Source organism: Muntiacus reevesi, chromosome 17, assembly GCF_963930625.1.
Source record: "Muntiacus reevesi chromosome 17, mMunRee1.1, whole genome shotgun sequence".
Taxonomy (NCBI): domain Eukaryota; kingdom Metazoa; phylum Chordata; class Mammalia; order Artiodactyla; family Cervidae; genus Muntiacus; species Muntiacus reevesi.
The window spans coordinates 55,332,454-55,349,085 of record NC_089265.1 but is presented as its reverse complement, the minus strand read 5'-3'; the positions used below and the strand labels follow the sequence as shown (position 1 = coordinate 55,349,085).

General features: G+C 50.8%; 2 protein-coding genes across 4 annotated transcripts; both read left to right on the top strand.

The window, feature by feature from the left end:
* The first annotated feature begins 810 nt into the window (after positions 1-810).
* On the top strand, positions 811-4,055 carry STOML2 (stomatin like 2). Its single transcript, XM_065907933.1, has 10 exons — positions 811-943; positions 1,184-1,321; positions 1,789-1,888; positions 2,004-2,062; positions 2,145-2,246; positions 2,389-2,523; positions 2,673-2,817; positions 2,928-3,007; positions 3,236-3,364; positions 3,776-4,055. The coding sequence occupies exons 1-10, from the start codon at positions 899-901 to the stop codon at positions 3,911-3,913; spliced, it is 1,071 nt and encodes a 356-aa protein (XP_065764005.1). The 5' UTR covers positions 811-898; the 3' UTR covers positions 3,914-4,055.
* A 4,756-nt stretch (positions 4,056-8,811) lies between these two features.
* Positions 8,812-16,521, top strand: PIGO (phosphatidylinositol glycan anchor biosynthesis class O). 3 transcript variants are annotated; one of them, XM_065908091.1, is made up of 11 exons: positions 8,813-8,842; positions 9,869-10,380; positions 10,958-11,101; positions 11,290-11,413; positions 11,727-11,886; positions 12,227-12,406; positions 12,653-14,177; positions 14,722-14,925; positions 15,136-15,350; positions 15,952-16,022; positions 16,175-16,521. In XM_065908091.1, the coding sequence occupies exons 2-11, from the start codon at positions 9,870-9,872 to the stop codon at positions 16,434-16,436; spliced, it is 3,396 nt and encodes a 1,131-aa protein (XP_065764163.1). In that variant the 5' UTR covers positions 8,813-8,842; position 9,869; the 3' UTR covers positions 16,437-16,521. The 3 variants fall into 3 exon arrangements, with proteins under 3 accessions (XP_065764165.1, XP_065764164.1, XP_065764163.1); XM_065908093.1 differs by having other exon boundaries at positions 8,812-9,905; XM_065908092.1 differs by having other exon boundaries at positions 8,812-10,005.
* The last annotated feature ends 111 nt before the right edge of the window (positions 16,522-16,632 follow it).

The following is a 16,632-nucleotide window of genomic DNA, read 5'->3' as shown; positions in this document are numbered from 1 at the left end:
GGAGACCCCCGTGGTTCTTAGGGTCTGGTCTAGTTCTTTTCACATAATGGGGTGGCGTGATGGGGAAGGTTCTGCCATAAAAGCTGAACTTTGAATGTAGATCTGGATTCTTATACAGGTTCTACTGACGATTTTAGCTCCTGAGTTTCAGCACTCTGATACGTAAAATGAGGATGACTATGCAAGCCCTTTGTGCCAGAACATGAGATGTGTGCAGGGTGACATGCTCCAGAGAACGCTGAATGTTGGGGCTTTGTGCTGGCCTATGTGTGTAAAGGAACCTGGCCTAATAGATCCTGACGGGGTAGAGGTAGAAAAAGCTATGGTGCCTTGGGAAGAGAGGGGAGGGAGAAATCTCAGTCCAATCACTGGGCAATGTTAGGCCCAATCGCCATGGCAACGGGAATGGGGTCAGTCCCCAGTGGGAAGGCTGGGTACAACACAGCAAGACTACCAGAGAATGTCACTATGGCAACCATGGCTCGGAGACAGCGCCAGTCGCCTGGTCGCTATGGTGACAGATGGGGCTATTATACGCTCAGAAGGGTAAACTGAGTCTCCAGTGGGGGTAAAGAACTCTGGGAGGCTTTTCTGGGCCACCTTCACATGAAAAATAGCCGCCAGCTGGTCACTGTGTTGGGCAGCTTGGGCTTCTTCAGAGAAAACAAGAACCTCCGGCCTTGGGCGCCGGAGATCTGGGTCTCACCGGGAGCAACTTGACTCACGCTTCTGCCAAGTAACCCTGATTGGCTGAGTATGGGAGGGGGCGGGGAAGAGGCAGACCGGAAGTACATCCGGGGGAGTGGAAATACGGGAGGAAAGGCTCAGGTCCGGACATCTAGAGCGGCCGCTCTGCTACGCGTCTCGTTGGTTCCGGAGGTCCCTGTGGCCGTGGGAAATGCTGGCGCGCGCGGCGCGGGGGACTGGGGCCCTTTTGCTGAAGGTGAGTGTGAGGCATCCTTTTCTAAGGATCAGGCCAGAGATCACCTGGGTTTTCTACTGGGAATGGGCCAGATTCTAAGTTTGGGGCGAGAACCGAGGTCGGAGGTTATGGTACTCACATGAGTCCCTCTCCGAGAACCCGTCAGGGTCGTGGTTTTAGGGACTTGACTGCCGGTCGGGCGCCGAGAGGGGCGGGGTGCCTGGCTGGCTGGGCCTCTGCAGATCCTCTTCTTCCCTTCAGGGCTCCGTCCAGGCTTGTGCCCGCGCTCCGCGCCGCGCCTCCTCCGGATTGCCCCGAAACACCGTGGTCCTGTTTGTGCCGCAGCAGGAGGCCTGGGTGGTCGAGCGCATGGGCCGGTTCCACCGGATCCTGGAGCCTGTGAGAGCCGCTTCCGCCCGCCACGGGCCCGCCTGAATCCCAGTTCCCTCACGACGTGGGGGGTGGGGTGAGGCCTTGGCGGGGCCTGCCTTCGCCTTTGCTTTCTGACACCCTAGGCCAAACCCGGCAGGGCCCAGACTGTTGACCGTCATACCCATCTTACCACCTTTTCCTGTTGCCCTGGCATCCCACAGGCCCCATGTTGGGAATCTTTTCTGTTCACCCTCTCAGTTCCACCTGTCTGCGTGGAGAAGGCTACTCTGCTGGCTCCTGTTCTCTTGATTCTCCCTTCCCTTCAGAGATCCAGCCTGACATTCCCACCCTTACCTTCCTATCTGTCGGTGTCGTCCCAAGTCTTCTGTTTTCTGGGCAGAATCTATACTGATTGCCTACCCACTCCAGGCCTAGCTTGGACTCCAACCCTACAGTCCCATGTCCTTCTGAAGACCTGTGACTCCTCTTCCCAGGGCTTGAATATCCTCATCCCTGTGTTAGACCGGATCCGATATGTGCAGAGTCTCAAGGAAATTGTCATCAACGTGCCTGAACAGTCTGCTGTGACACTTGGTGAGGAGTGCAGGGTGAGACGGGTTTTCTGAGGCCGTCAGGCCATGGTGGCAGGAGAAAGAGCTCATTGGAACCGGGTCCTGACCTTCTTTCTCTCCTGCTCCCGCACCTACAGACAATGTAACTCTGCAAATCGATGGAGTCCTTTACCTGCGCATCATGGACCCCTACAAGGTATCTACCTTTGCAGCTCCTGAGTTGCTCTCCTTCCTAAAATCCTGCCCCAAGCCACTTACAGTCTCCATGCCCCTTTCAGGCAAGCTATGGTGTGGAAGACCCTGAGTATGCTGTCACCCAGCTAGCTCAGACAACCATGAGATCAGAGCTCGGCAAACTCTCTCTGGACAAAGTCTTCCGGGTAAGGGGATCTGAGCCAGAGTTAGGGTTTGAAGACTCATACCTGGCACTCAGTCCTTTCTGGGATCAGTCTCGGGACCTTCTTCGCCCAGCCTCCTGATAAGTGAGTTGAGGCCATGGAGCTTCCACCTCTTGTCCTCCAGGAGCGGGAGTCCCTCAATGCTAGCATCGTGGATGCCATCAACCAGGCTGCCGACTGCTGGGGCATCCGCTGCCTCCGTTATGAGATCAAGGATATCCATGTACCACCCCGGGTGAAGGAGTCCATGCAGATGCAGGTGGAGACCGGGGGCAGTGGGGAAGAGTACTTCAGGAGGCTCCAGTTGCATGGGAAACCTGGGCCCTCTTCCCTACTGAAATGGGTCCAACTGCAGATCGGTGTCAGGTCTTCGTTTTACTCTGGTTTCTCACTGCTTGGGGCTTCTAGGTGGAGGCAGAGCGGCGGAAACGGGCCACAGTTCTAGAGTCTGAGGGGACTCGAGAGTCAGCCATCAACGTGGCGGAGGGAAAGAAGCAGGCACAGATCCTGGCCTCCGAGGCAGAAAAGGCCGAACAAATAAATCAGGCAGCAGGTCAGCAGAGGGTAGAGGCTGAGGGATGAACAGGGTATGGGTCTTTGAAGGTCGGTAAGGACAGAAGCTTTGACCTCATAGATCAAATTCTGTTTCTTTTTTTCTTTCAGGAGAGGCTAGTGCAGTTCTGGCCAAGGCCAAGGCTAAAGCTGAAGCTATCCGCATCCTGGCTGCAGCTCTGACGCAACATGTGAGAGGCCCCTGGGTGGCAGTGCGGATGGGACTTGGCAATGGAAGGGGTTCTCTCTTCTACCTTGGGGGAAATCCCTGCCTTTTTGGTTCCATTGAGCCGCATTCTGTGATCTCTTATATTGTGATTTGCGTGTCCTCTTTCTAGGAACCTGATTTCTCTTCACTTTCTTCCCCCCTTCCTCTCCAAGTCTGTGATCTCTGATTTTTATCCTCCCTGTGGTCACAGAACGGAGATGCAGCAGCTTCACTGACTGTGGCCGAGCAGTACGTCAGCGCGTTCTCTAAACTGGCCAAGGACTCCAACACCATCCTGCTGCCCTCCAACCCCGGCGACGTCACCAGTATGGTGGCTCAGGTTAGAGTGCCCTGAGGACCCAGCACAGCACCCATGCCAGAGACCAAGAGCGTCCCGCCGCCATCATCACTTTCACCATAGAGACTTTTAGAGTGCCCTGAGACCTGGACCTCTCTGCGTCCCCTGAATGAGACACTCCCTTCATCCCAGATGGAAGGGAACCCCTTGAGACATACTTTTTTTTTTCTTTTTTGGCAGATACCTGTATTAGCATTTTGAGGGTGACCCTGCGCTAGGGAGTGTGTAACATTCCTAGAACAGACTCCAAAACTTTTAAGACTGAGGCTTAAGAGAGACAAAGGAAAACCAAGTTCACTGGCCCCAGCTCGCCCTTCTTCCTTGGAGCCGTCAGTGTGTTGGACTGTTCCCCCTGCCACGTGTCCTCATCGCTCTCTCTGTCCCTCTCCTCAGGCCATGGGCGTGTATGGGGCCCTCACCAAAGCCCCGGTGCCGGAAGCCCAGGACTCAGTCTCCAGCAGGAGCGGCAGAGATGTCCGGAGCACAGATGCGAGTCTTGATGAGGAACTTGATCGAGTCAAGCTGAGTTAATGGAGCTGGGCTTGGGCAGGGAGGTGGGAGACGGGGAAGCAGCGCTGGCAGACTCTGGCTCTAGCCTCCCTGCCAAGATTTGGGTTATTATTTTTTTATTTGAACTTTAATCATGTAATAAACTGGCCAGTGGCAAACTGAACACTGTCCTCTTTGCTTGGGGAATGAAGGTGGGAAAGTCACCAGTGCCTTCCTTGGATGACCTCTGCCAACCTCCAGTCCCATCAGGTCTTGAGAACCGATTCCTCCGTGAATAAGGATGAACCTCGTGTCAGTCATCCTGCCTGTCTTCAGGAGAAGCTGTGGGATATAGTGGAAGGATTAAGCCATATGTCTACCAAACTGCCAGCTGGGGAGAGTAGTCCCCCCTCTTGCTAAGCGTGGGGCTGTGAATTTGAGCAAGTGCTGGGGAAAGAGGACTTCCCTGGTAGAGCAGTGCTGTCAATGCTCATCGGGTCCCCAGGGACTGAGGACACTCATTTGTTCATTCAAAAACATTTAATCATGTCTGCCATGTGCCAAGCTCAATGTTAGACAGGTTACAAAAGAACCCAAACCCAGTCATCCCTGTTTTCACAGGACGCAGACTGGGGTACAAAGTGATGCGTGCTGAGGTGGAGGAGAGGTCTGGCTGAGGAATCCTGTGGGGAGGAGCATGCCACTGTGGGCAGCAAGGTTACCCTGCCACCGGGCTCAGACTGCAAAAATCAGTGCATTCATCAGATGATGGTTTGGGACTAAGACATGCAAAGACCCATGGCTCCAGAGAAGTTGGAACATTCAGAGTTGTTTGTTGTGGCTGAAGGGTGGGGTGTTAGGGGATGTGACTATGTGGCAAAGGCCAAATCTCAGGGAGATAGGGTCCTGAAAGTTTGGACTTTTATCGAGGGGAGGCTGATGCGGGAGCATGAAGGGTTTTTTCCCCTTCCCATGAAGAATTGTAAGATTAAGGTAATCAGTGTTTTAGATAGAGCTGTCCTGCTGCTATGTGGTCAGGGGATCTGAAAGAGAGCTGGGAGGCTGGAAGGACAGTAAGAGGCTGCCTCAGTGGTCCTAGGGGGTGAACAGAGATAAGGGGCTTTGGGGATGAAGGCAGAGGGATATTTCAACATATTTCTGAATTAGAATTTATCCATTTAATAACTACTTATTGAATTCCAAGTATATGCCAGGAACAGAGGATACAGTAATAAAATTTCCTACTCTCAATGAACTTACATCCTATTTGGAAGGGACACATCGTTAATAAAGATGCTAATGAGTTGTGCTACAGAGGAAATTAAAGGAAGGGAGATGGGGAACTTGATGGGGCTGTAACATTAAGTAGAGTGTTGCAGGAACCCTCGCTGATGGTGCATTTAAGCTTAGATATGGAGATGAGGGGAAGATACACTTGGCCATCTGGGAGTAAAGCTAATAGGAGATTGCAGACACACCTAAGGCAGAGAACGGCTGCCTTACTGGGGAGAGGTAAGGAGCTATGGTGGATGGAACAGAGTTTGGGAAATAAAGGGCAGCTAGATGAATCGTATAAGTAGGTGGGGAGATGGTATGTAGACTGGTAGGGCCACTGAAATAATCTGGGCTCAACTCAGATGAGAAACGACTGGAGAGGTTTTCTGCTTTGTTTTAAACGGTAGTTTTTCTGAGATGATTCACATACACTGCAATGCACCTGCGTCAAGTGTAAATGCAATAATCTGTAATATATTCACACAGTGTGCAACTGTCATAATCCAGAACATTTTCATCACTGCTCTCCCATTCCCACCCTGCCACAAAACCCCAGTACCCATTAGTAGTCATTCCTCTCTCCCCTTAGCCCTAGACAACCACTAATTTTATTTCTGTGTCTATAGCTTTATGTATTCTTATAAATGAAATAATATGTGCTATTTTGTGATCGGCTTTTTCTACTTAGCATGTTTTTTTTTTTTTTTACTTAGCATGTTTTTAAGGTTCATTCATGTAGCAGCATGTAGCCACTTGTAGTACTTTATCTCTTTTTTTTACTGTATAGATATAGCATATTTTGTTCATCCATTCATCAGTGAAGGCCATTTGGGTTGTTTTTACTCTTTGGGTATTATGATAAGGCTACTGGGAACCTTCATGTGCAAGTTTTTGCGTGGCCATATGTTTTTCATTTCCCTTGGGTATATACCTACCAGTGGAATTGCTGGGTTATATGGTAACTCTGTTTAACCTTTTGAAGAACTGCCAAATTTTTCAAAAGCTGATGTATCATTTTACATTTCCAACAGCAGTTGGACCATTCAGGTATGACCTAAATCAAACCTCTTATGATTATACAGTGGAAGTGAGAAATAGATTTAAGGGACTAGATCTGATAGAGTGCCTGATGAACTATGGACAGAGGTTCGTGACATTGTATAGGAGACAGGGATCAAGACCATTCCCAAGAAAAAGAAATGCAAAAAAAGCAAAATGACTGTCTGAGGCCTTACAAATAGCTGTGAAAAGAAAAGAAGTGAAAAGTAAAGGAGAAAAGGAAATATATTCCCATTTGAATGCAGAGTTCCAAAGAATAGTAAGGAGAGATAAGAAAGCCTTCCTCAGCGATCAATACAAAGAAATAGGGGAAAACAATAGAATAGGAAAGACTAGAGATCTCTTCAAGAAAATTAGAGATACCAAGGGAACATTTCATGCAAAGATGGGCTCAATAAAGGACAGAAATGGTATGGACCTTACAGAAGCAGAAGATATTAAGAAGAGGTGGCAAGAATACACAGAAGAACTGTACAGAAAAAGATCTTCATGACCCAGATAATCACAATGGTATGATCACTCACCTAGAGCCAGACATCTTGGAATGGGAAGTCAAGTGGGCCTTAGGAAGTATCACTACAAACAAAGCTAGTGAGGTGATGGAATTCCAGTTAAATTATTTCAAATCCTAAAAGATGATCTGTGAAAGTGTTGCACTCAATATGTCAGCAAAGTTGGAAAACTCAGCAGTGGCCACAGGACTGGACAAGGTGAGTTTTCATTCCAATCCCAAAGAAAGGCAGTGCCAAAGAATGCTCAAACTACTGCACAACTGCACTCATTTCACATGCTAGGCTTCAGCAATATGTGAACCGTGAACTTCCAGATGTTCAAGCTGGGTTTAGAAAAGGCAGAGGAACCAGAGATCAAATTGCCAACATCTGCTGGATCATCAAAAAAGCAAGAGAGTTCCAGAAATACAGCTATTTTTGCTTTATTGACTATGTCAAAGCCTTTGACTGTGTGGATTACAATAAACTGTGGAAAATTCTTTAAGAGATGGGAATACCAGACCACCTGACCTGCCTCTTGAGAAATCTGTATGCAGGTCAGGAAGCAACAGTTAAAACCGGACATAGAACAACAGACTGGTTCCAAACAGGAAAAGGAGTAGTCAAGGCTGTATATTGTCACCCTGCTTATTTAACTTATATGCAGAGTACATCATGAGAAACGCTGGGCTGGAGGAAGCACAAACTGGAATCAAGATTGTCCGGAGAAATATCAATAACCTCAGATATGCATATGACACCACCCATATGGCAGAAAGTGAAGAAGAACTAAAGAGCCTCTTGATGAAAGTGAAAGAGGAGAGTGAAAAAGTTGGCTTAAAGCTTAACATTCAGCATTCAGAAAACTAAGATCATGGCATCTGGTCCCATCACTTCATGGCAAATAGGTGGGGAAACAGTGGGCACAGAGGCTGACTTTACTTTTTTGGGCTCCAAAATCACTGCGGATGGTGATTGCAGGCATGAAATGTAAAGACGCTTACTCCTTGGAAGGAAAGTTATGACCAACCTAGACAGCATATTAAAAAGCAGAGACATTACTTTGTCAACAAATATCCGTCTAGCCAAGGCTGTGGTTTTTTCAGTAGTCATGTATGGATGTGAGAGTTGGACTATAAAGAAAGCTGAGAGCCGAAGAATTGATGCTTTTCAACTGTGGTGTTGAAGACTCTTGCGAGTCCCTTGGACTGCAAGGAGATCCAACCAGTCCATCCTAAAGGAAATCAGTCCTGGGTGTTCATTGGAAGAACTGTTGTTGAAGCTGAAACCCCAATATTTTGGCCACCTGATGCAAAGAGCTGACTCATTTGAAAAGACCCTGATGCTGGCAAAGATTGTAGGCAGGAGGAGAAGGGGACAACAGAGGATGAGATGGTTAGATGGCATCACTGACTCAATGGACATGAGTTTGGGTAAACTCCGGGAGTTGGTGATGGACAGGGAGGCCTGGCGTGCTGCGGTTCATGGGGTCGCAAAGAATTGGACACGACTGAGCGACTGAACTGAACTTTCTTCACACCCATACCAATACTTGTTATAGCTAGCCTCCTGGGTCTGAAGTGATATCTCCAACATTTTGCTGGTGGCTAATAATACTGAGCATCTTCTAATGTGTTAATTGGTCATTCATGTATCTTCTTTGAAGAAATGTCTATTCAGATCCTTTGCTCATTTTTGAATTGATTGTCTTTTTATTACTGAGTTGTAAGATTCAGTGAAAAACTTGGGAAGGATGAATAATAAAAGCTATCATTTGGAGTCAGCTTGGCAAAAAAGGGGAAATAAATAGTATCCCTATTTTACCGACGAGGTAATGTCCAGTAATGACAGTGAGTGGCAGAGCTAGGATTCAAGCTAAGTTTGGCTTCAGAAACCTAGATCTTAGTCTTAACCAAGAATGGAGAGTGGTTCCCTCAACTCTTCTAGCTTAATGCCTTGCCCCGGATTCTAAATTACTACACTCTCCCATTAAACTCCTCAGGCCAGCCCTGCCTTCCTTGCCGAACTTCCTCGGAGGCGCCAGCAGACGGCGACGAAGATCCCTGTGGGTCGCTCTATCCGTCGCACGCACCTCTGTGGTGCCGGGCCGCAGGCGCCGTCGCTGCACTTCCGGGCGCCATTCAAGGTGAGGCAGGGGCTCCCCAAACCCTCTTACTCTTGCTTTTCCCAGAAATTAGGGGCCCTCCTACCCCACTCACAGAGCTCTCAGTCTGGCGGGCCCAGTGCCCGGTCACGCTGTCCAGCCGGAGGCCGGACAGCCATCGGAGGAGGCAAAGCCATCTGGTCGTCTGGGTCCCAGCGAGGCCCAACCGCCTCAAGACCTCGCGCCTCTGCCCTGCTGAGCCCGCGAGCTCGCGCTTCTGGTCTGGTTACCCTGGGTGTCCGGAAGCGGAGTTCGACTCCTAAGCCCCCGCCAGGCGGCGCCGTCAGCCTGGCCAGGATTCCCCTGTGGCTGCGAGCCTTGGCCACCCCAGGGGTGTTGAAATTGGCGAGCGGAGAGGACAAGCGGGCTGTCGGAAAGCAGTCTACCACTTGGAATAAGTTTCCCCTGGATTGTGTTTTCCATCATTAGGATCTCCTGACGTACATATACAAATTCTTATGCTCCACCCTCACAGATCCTGATTCCGGGGATCTCGGGTGACGTTTTTAATTTATTTTTACTTTTGGCTGCCCTGTGTCTTCCTGGCTTTGCGTGGGCTTTCTCTCCTTGGAGTGAGTGGGGGCTGCTCTTCCTTGCAGTGCCTGGTCTCATTGTGGTGGCTTCTCTTGTTATGGAGCACTGGGCTCTAGAGTTCGGGCTCAGGAGTTGTGGTGCACGGGCATGTGGAATTTCTCCCGACCAGGGATCCCACCCGTGTCCCCAGTGTTGGCACGTGGATTCTTGAGCGCTGGACCGTCAAGGAAGTCTGAAAGTCAGCATTTTAAAAACAGCCACTCCAGGTTGATGCTGGTAGTCTGCACACCTCACTTTCAGAAACTCTCATATAACTGATGGAGAGGACCACTGCATTGGGTTGGCTATGGAACTGTTTATCTTCAGAAGAGCTTCCAAGAGGAAGTGATTCTAACAGGGCTTTGTACTGAGAGACTAGAATATCTACTGGTTCTTTGCCTCACAGTTATGAATTCCCTCTCCTGCCACTACCAGGATGCAGAAGATCTCAGTGCTGCTTTTCCTGGCCTGGGTGAGCTTCCTCTTCTACGCCGGCATTGCTCTCTTCACCAGTGGCTTCCTGCTCACCCGTTGGGAGCTCACCAACCATAGCAGCTGTCAAGAGCCCCCAGGTCCTGGAGCCCTGCCATGGGGGGGCCGAGGGGAACCCGGAGCCTGCTGGATGGCTTCCCGATTCTCTCGGCTCGTGTTGGTGGTGATAGATGCTCTGCGATTTGACTTTGCCCAGCCCCAGCGCTCACCTGTGTCTGGGGAGCCTCCTGTCTCCCTGCCTTTCCTGGGTAAAATGGGCTTCTTGCAGAGGCTCCTGGAAACTCAGCCCCACCATGCCAGGCTCTACCAAGCCAAGGCTGACCCCCCGACCACCACCATGCAGCGCCTCAAGGCCTTAACCACCGGTTCACTGCCTACCTTTATTGATGCTGGCAGTAATTTTGCCAGCAGCGCCATAGTGGAAGATAATCTCATTAAGCAGCTTTCCAGTACAGGTTAGTCCTCCTTGGAGGCCAGGAGTACCTTGGCAAATTTCTTTCAAAGTCAGAGAATCAGAACTTTGGGTGCCCAGCTGCATGTGTGACTAGCTAGTACAGGAAGGAGAAAGAGACCACAGCCCTGCATGCAGGGAGTACAGGTGCAGGCTGTGTCCTGGAGTTGCTAATCTGCACGGGGTATTGGTTTTACTTTTGGGGAGCTCTTGCTCAAGGGGCATGGGAGAGATGAAGAGTTGTGGGTCTGGTATCCTCACAAAGTGTGGAGGAGAAAGCAGAGGATCCAGGCCCTGTCCACTCATTGACTGGGAAAAAGCAAGATGCACCCAGGAAAAACAGAGCAGCCAAGATAGAGCCAGGGTCTGAGAACTAGCAGAGCCTTTAATAGGAGCAAGTAGTAAGAGATCTGGGTGGAGTATTGTTGTCAGGAAAAGCTTCCTGGTAGAAAATGGTAGGTCTCGAAGGATAAAGTGTTGTTGAATGAGTTGCTGTGCCTTAGAGTGCGCGGTTGGGAATTCCGATAGATCTTTAAAAGGCCTCTCCTCTTCCTCCTCCCCTGACTCCTATGTCCCTGCAGGAAGACGTGTGGTCTTCATGGGAGATGAAACCTGGAATGATCTTTTCCCTGGAGTTTTCTCCCAAGCTTTATTCTTCCCATCCTTCAATGTCAGAGACCTAGAGACAGTGGACAATGGCATCATGAAACACCTCTACCCAACCAGTGAGCACGGGGTCCAAGGCAGGCCTGACCAAGACTGGGTGGTGGGGAGGGCTGTGTCAGTTACAAATTCTGAACCTACCACGGGTGCAGTGGCTTGGGCCTCTGTCCCTGGACATAAGAACATCAGAGCCTGGCTGGGGTTGAGGAGTGAGCCTTAATCCCACGTACTTAGGTTCTCTCCTTCACAGTGGACAGTGACAAATGGGACGTGCTGATTACTCATTTCCTGGGTGTGGATCACTGTGGCCACAAGCATGACCCTTACCATCCTGAAATGGCTAAGAAACTTACCCAAATGGATAAAATGATCCAGTGAGTGTGGGATTTTGGCTGGGGGAGTGGGTTTGTGTCTGAGATGATATGTGGTCGCAAAAGAAAAAAATCCATATTTGGGGTCCCTTTCTTGGTTGAATTCTGTCTTTAGGCCTTTCTTTGACACTAGGGGGTCTCATCCATTTTGAGTAACTCAGTGTGTGGTTTTGGGCAGTAGGGTTGTGACTGAAGAGGTGTCTTTCTGCCAGATGTCTAGGCCCCGCTAATGGAAGTTATGGCTGGGGGTAAATGGGTCCCTGAAAAAAATACTTATCTCTCCCTAACCTCCTGACACACTTCTTGATCCCCCCAGGGGACTTGTGAAGCGTCTGAAGAATGACACACTGCTGGTTGTGACTGGGGACCATGGGATGACCGTCAGTGGGAACCATGGAGGAGAGAGTGAGCTGGAAACCTCAGTTGCACTTTTCCTATATAGTCCCAGAGCTCTCTTCCCCAGCGCTCCTGCAGAGGTAAGTCCTAAGCTGTGCTTTGTGTGGTTTCCTGCTGTTCAACTTACATCATGATCATAGCATCCTTGTGGATCTCTCCATTTTAATCCCCCAAATTCATGACCCTGGGCATCCTCCACTCTTGTTTCCTGCCCAAGTCCCCTATGTCTTCCACCCCAAACACTGACCTTACCTCTTTTTTTTTTTGGCTTCTCTACATGGCATGAGGGATCTTAGTTCACCAACCAAGGATCGAACCTATTCTCCCTGCGGTAGAATCATAGAGTCTTAACCACTGGACCAGGAAGTCCCTAGACCTCACCTCTTTGTGAACCTGTTGACCCCTGTCCTTGTTCTCTAGAAGCCAGAGATAATTCCTCAGATCAGTCTTGTGCCTACACTGGCCCTGCTGCTGGGCCTGCCCATCCCATTTGGAAACATCGGGGAGGTGATAGCTGAGGTGTTCTCAGAGATTGAAGACTCCCAGCCTCGCTCCTCTGCTCTGGCCCAAGCCTCAGCTCTGCATCTCAATGCCCAGCAGGTAAGTAATGGGCTGGGCTTCCAGGTGACAGAGTTAGGTTGGGCATGGGAGAAGCATAATGACCCACTTGGTTATCCCTTGTTCAGTCTAATCACACATTCCACAGCCATGTCCTCCCTCTCCCTCTGCCCTAGAGAGATTTTGGGTTCCTGATTTCCAGGTACCCTCTTTGGTAGTACCTATCTTTGCCCGTGTCCCAGTTTATGTCTCTGAGCTCCTCCCCTTGGCCCCTGATCTTTTTTGCAGGTGTCCCGATTTCTTCACACCTACTCAGCCACTGCTCAGGACCTTCAGCTACAGAAGCTGCATCAGCTGCAGAAGCTCTTCTCCAAGGCTTCTGCTGACTACCAGCGACATCTGCAGAGCCCCCAGGGGGCCGAGGCAGCGCTCCGGACCGTGGTTGCTGAGCTGCAGCAGTTCCTGCGGGGGGTTCGGGCCATGTGCACTGAGTCTTGGGCTCGTTTTTCTCTGGTCCGCATGGCAGGGGGCGCTGCTCTTTTGGCTGCTACCTGCTTTCTCTGCCTACTGGTATCCCAGTGGGCAGCGTCCCCAGCCTTCTATTTCGGCCCTCTCCTAAAACCCATGGCCTCGGGTCTGAGTGGGGCCATGGTGTGTGCTGGACTCCTGGCATCTACTGGGCTGAAGCTGGATTTCGTGGTTGTTGGGGCCATGGCTGCAGTGGGCTCACTCCTGCCTTTTCTGTGGAAAGCTTGGGCGAGCTGGGGATCGAAAAGGTCCCTGGCATCTCTCCTTCCCATGCCCGGGCCAGTCCTGTTGCTCCTGTTCTTTCGCTTTGCTGGTTTCTTCTCCGATAGCTATGTTGTAACCGAGGCCAGGGTTGCCCCCTTCCTTTTGATCTCACTCATCTTGCTCCTGGTTGCCCGACTTCACTGGGAGGGCAAGCTGCTGCCACCTAAGCTACTCTCGATACCTCGCCTTGGCTTTTTGACTCCAGCAGGCCCCCCGCAATACAGTGCCATGCATGCCGTGGGACTTGGAGTTGGGTTGCTTTTATGTATAAGGCTAGCAGGACTTTTTTATCGCTGCCACGAAGAGACACCTATTTGCAGCTCCTCTCCCTTGCTGAGTCCCTTGCGATCCACAGTGGGCGGTCGAGCCAAGAATTTGTGGTATGGAGCTTGTGTCGGGGCGCTGGTGGCCCTGTTAGCCTCTGTGCGGCTGTGGCTTCGCTGCTATGGTAATCTCAAGAGCCCTGAGCCCCCCATGCTCTTTGTGCGCTGGGGGCTGCCCCTAATGGGGCTGGGCACTGCTACCTACTGGGCATTGGCAGCAGGGGCAGATGAAGCACCCCCACGTCTCCGGGCCCTGGTCTCTGGGGCGTCAGTTATGTTGCCTCGGGCTGTGGCAGGGTTGGCCACTTCAGGGCTCCTGCTGCTGCTCTGGAGGCCTGTGACAGTGCTGGTGAAGGCCACAGCAGGTGCTCCAAGGGCCAGGACTGTCCTCACTCCCTTCTCAGGCCCCCCCACTTCTCAGGCTGACCTGGATTACGTGGTCCCTCAAATCTACCGACACATGCAAGAGGAGTTCCGGGGCCGGCTAGAGAGGACCAAATCTCAGGGTCTGCTGACGGTGGCCGCCTATCAGTTGGGGAGCGTCTACTCAGCTGCTGTGGTCACCGCCCTCACTCTCTTGGCCTTCCCACTTCTGCTATTGCATGCAGAGCGCATTAGCCTTGTGTTCCTGCTTCTGTTTCTGCAGAGCTTCCTTCTCCTGCATCTGCTTGCTGCCGGGATACCCATCACCACCGCTGGTAAATACATGTCTCAGCCCTGATTCATCCACGGACAGTAGGGATGTAAGTTCGGCCCCTCTTATCTTTAGGGAGGTGTTGCTCCTCAGGATCTTCACCTTGATACAGGGTCTCATACCACCCAGTCAAAAGGGTCTTCCTGATGGCCTCTCTCTTATCTGCTGTGGCCAAGCTAACTGAACCCTCCCAATTGACTTTCAGGGCCAGCAGAATTCATGGAGGAGATAGACACACAGTACTCTAACACTCAGTTTTTATGGAAATGCTGCATCCTCATGAGTGCATTTCCTGATTTTCCAGTGATGAGAGATAGTGAACTGTGTGTATATGAGAGAAAGAGGTTGCCCACAGATTAGAGCAGTGGGGTTTTGTGCCAGGGAGGGAATTCGAATAACAGAGTGTTGATTATTAGAAGGTTGGGGTGTTGGGGATGCGTGTGTGTAGGAGACTTACGCTGAGGGGGTCGTTGTGTGTGGTCTCGGGGCAGTGGGCTGCGGGGTAGGGAGTGGGACGCGACTGTAAAGAGGCACATCTGCTCCCCCAGGTCCTTTCACAGTGCCGTGGCATGCAGTCTTTGCGTGGGCCCTCATGGCCGCACAGACCTTCTATACCACCGGCCACCAGCCGGTCTTTTCAGCTATCCAATGGCATGCAGCCTTCGTGGGAGTCTCAGAGAGTCGTGACTTTACCTGGCTGTCTGCTTTCCTGGTGGGAGCCAACACCTTTGCCTCCCATATTCTCTTTGCAGGTACCTCCTCATTCCTCCCTTGCTTCCACTGTGACTTTGTGGAAGGAAAGGAAGCCCCTGCATTTGAGTAGGGAAAGATCATTTTGTTAGATCTTTGGCACCCCTTGGCCTGTGCTGATTGGAGGCTGAGCCAGCTAGAGTATGTGGGGGACAGGGTCACTTGGTCCATGGGTCTTCCGTTGATTCTAGCCCTGCCTTTCTCTGAGGCAGTAGGTTGCCCGTTGCTCTTGCTCTGGCCCTTTCTGTGTGAGAATCAAGGATCCCGGAAGAGGCGGCAGCCCCCAGGAAATGAAGCTGAGGCCAGAGTCAGGCCTGAGGAGGAGCAGGAACCACTGATGGAGATGCGGCTCCGGGATGCACCTCACCACTTCAGTGCGGCACTGCTGCAGCTGGGCCTCAAGTACCTCTTTGTCCTTGGTATTCAGGTGGGTGCCAGGGACAGATCATGGAGTGAGTGATCTTTTCACATGCGTGGACATCGCCTTCTTTCACACTTTGCCAAAACCCTAGGAGAGAGCCTTGACTGAGGCTTAGATAAGTGAAGTGATTGCCCAAAGGCCAGTGACCTCAAATGGCAATACTGAGACTTAAACCTAGGTCTCCATCCTAGTCTTGGGTTGTTTCCTCTCTACAGGCTATATCTGGACTTCATAGTTGCATTTGGGGATTACTCCATTGGACAGACTGGAAAAGCTGAGGTGATGGTCAGGATTCTTTCCCAAGCTGTGATAATTAATCTTCCTTTCGTTCAGAGGCAGAGTGTGTGACTCTGACATTCCCTCCACCCTGAGAGGCCGAGCCGGAGTGTTAAGAGACACATGAATAGTGCTTGTCCACGGTCACACTGCAAGTCATAGTAGGGCCAAGAAAAGAATTAGGTTTCCTAACTCTTAGCCCAAAGTTCTTCACTGACAGGTACTGCTTTCCTTCCCCTTCCATTCTTCACAGGGGTCTACAGAAACTCTCTACTTGACCCACTTCCTCCTCCCCTTCCCAAATAACTTGACCCCTCCTCTCTTCCCTCAGATTCTGGCCTGTGTCTTGGCAGCCTCCATCCTCCGCAGGCATCTCTTGGTCTGGAAGGTGTTTGCCCCCAAGTGAGTGGATTTGCTTGAGAAATGTTGCTGTGGGGAGGGTGAACCTTGGAGCAAACAGTGAACATCCAGAATGGACAAGGTTTTGCCTCAGTGGGGAAAAGAGTCTAGATCTACTGTTTGTGTCCTTTGAGATTCTCTACCTTTCTTTGCAGGTTCATTTTTGAGGCTGTGGGCTTTATTGTGAGCAGCGTGGGACTTTGTCTAGGCATAGCTTTGGTGATGCGAGTAGATGGTGCTGTGAGCTCCTGGTTCAGGCAGTTAGTTCTGACTCAGCAGAAAGCTGGAGAAAAATCTAGCCTGGTCTATACAGGTGCTGGATCATCTGCAAGAGAGGCTCAGCCACACCTCTTACCACCGTGCAGCCAGGACCTACTGACATCTGGGACTTCATTATTTTATAATTCAAGATCATAGTGGAGCCTAATTCCTGACTCCTGCATTGGATACATCTGAGGAACTGATGGGCTGTCTCCAAAGTGGAATAAAATAATAATGTAAATATATGTGTCTGAGGTGTGGGGAAGCCCCGACTGTCCTATAGGGGATATGAGGAAGTTCTGTCCCCTTATCCAGGCACAGATGGAATCAGCTGTCTTACACAGACCTGGCT

What these genes read in the sequence shown, in the direction of transcription:
- PIGO (XM_065908091.1), top strand. Translation starts at nt 9,870, where the DNA reads ATGCAGAAGATCTCAGTGCTGCTTTTCCTGGCCTGGGTGAGCTTCCTC. An exon ending in GAAACACCTCTACCCAACCA is followed by an intron (nt 11,102 to 11,289) that starts GTGAGCACGGGG and finishes TCTCCTTCACAG; the next exon opens with TGGACAGTGACAAATGGGAC. An exon ending in CTCCCATATTCTCTTTGCAG is followed by an intron (nt 14,926 to 15,135) that starts GTACCTCCTCAT and finishes TCTCTGAGGCAG; the next exon opens with TAGGTTGCCCGTTGCTCTTG.
- STOML2 (XM_065907933.1), top strand. Translation starts at nt 899, where the DNA reads ATGCTGGCGCGCGCGGCGCGGGGGACTGGGGCCCTTTTGCTGAAG. An exon ending in ACAGTCTGCTGTGACACTTG is followed by an intron (nt 1,889 to 2,003) that starts GTGAGGAGTGCA and finishes CCGCACCTACAG; the next exon opens with ACAATGTAACTCTGCAAATC. An exon ending in AGGAGTCCATGCAGATGCAG is followed by an intron (nt 2,524 to 2,672) that starts GTGGAGACCGGG and finishes TGGGGCTTCTAG; the next exon opens with GTGGAGGCAGAGCGGCGGAA.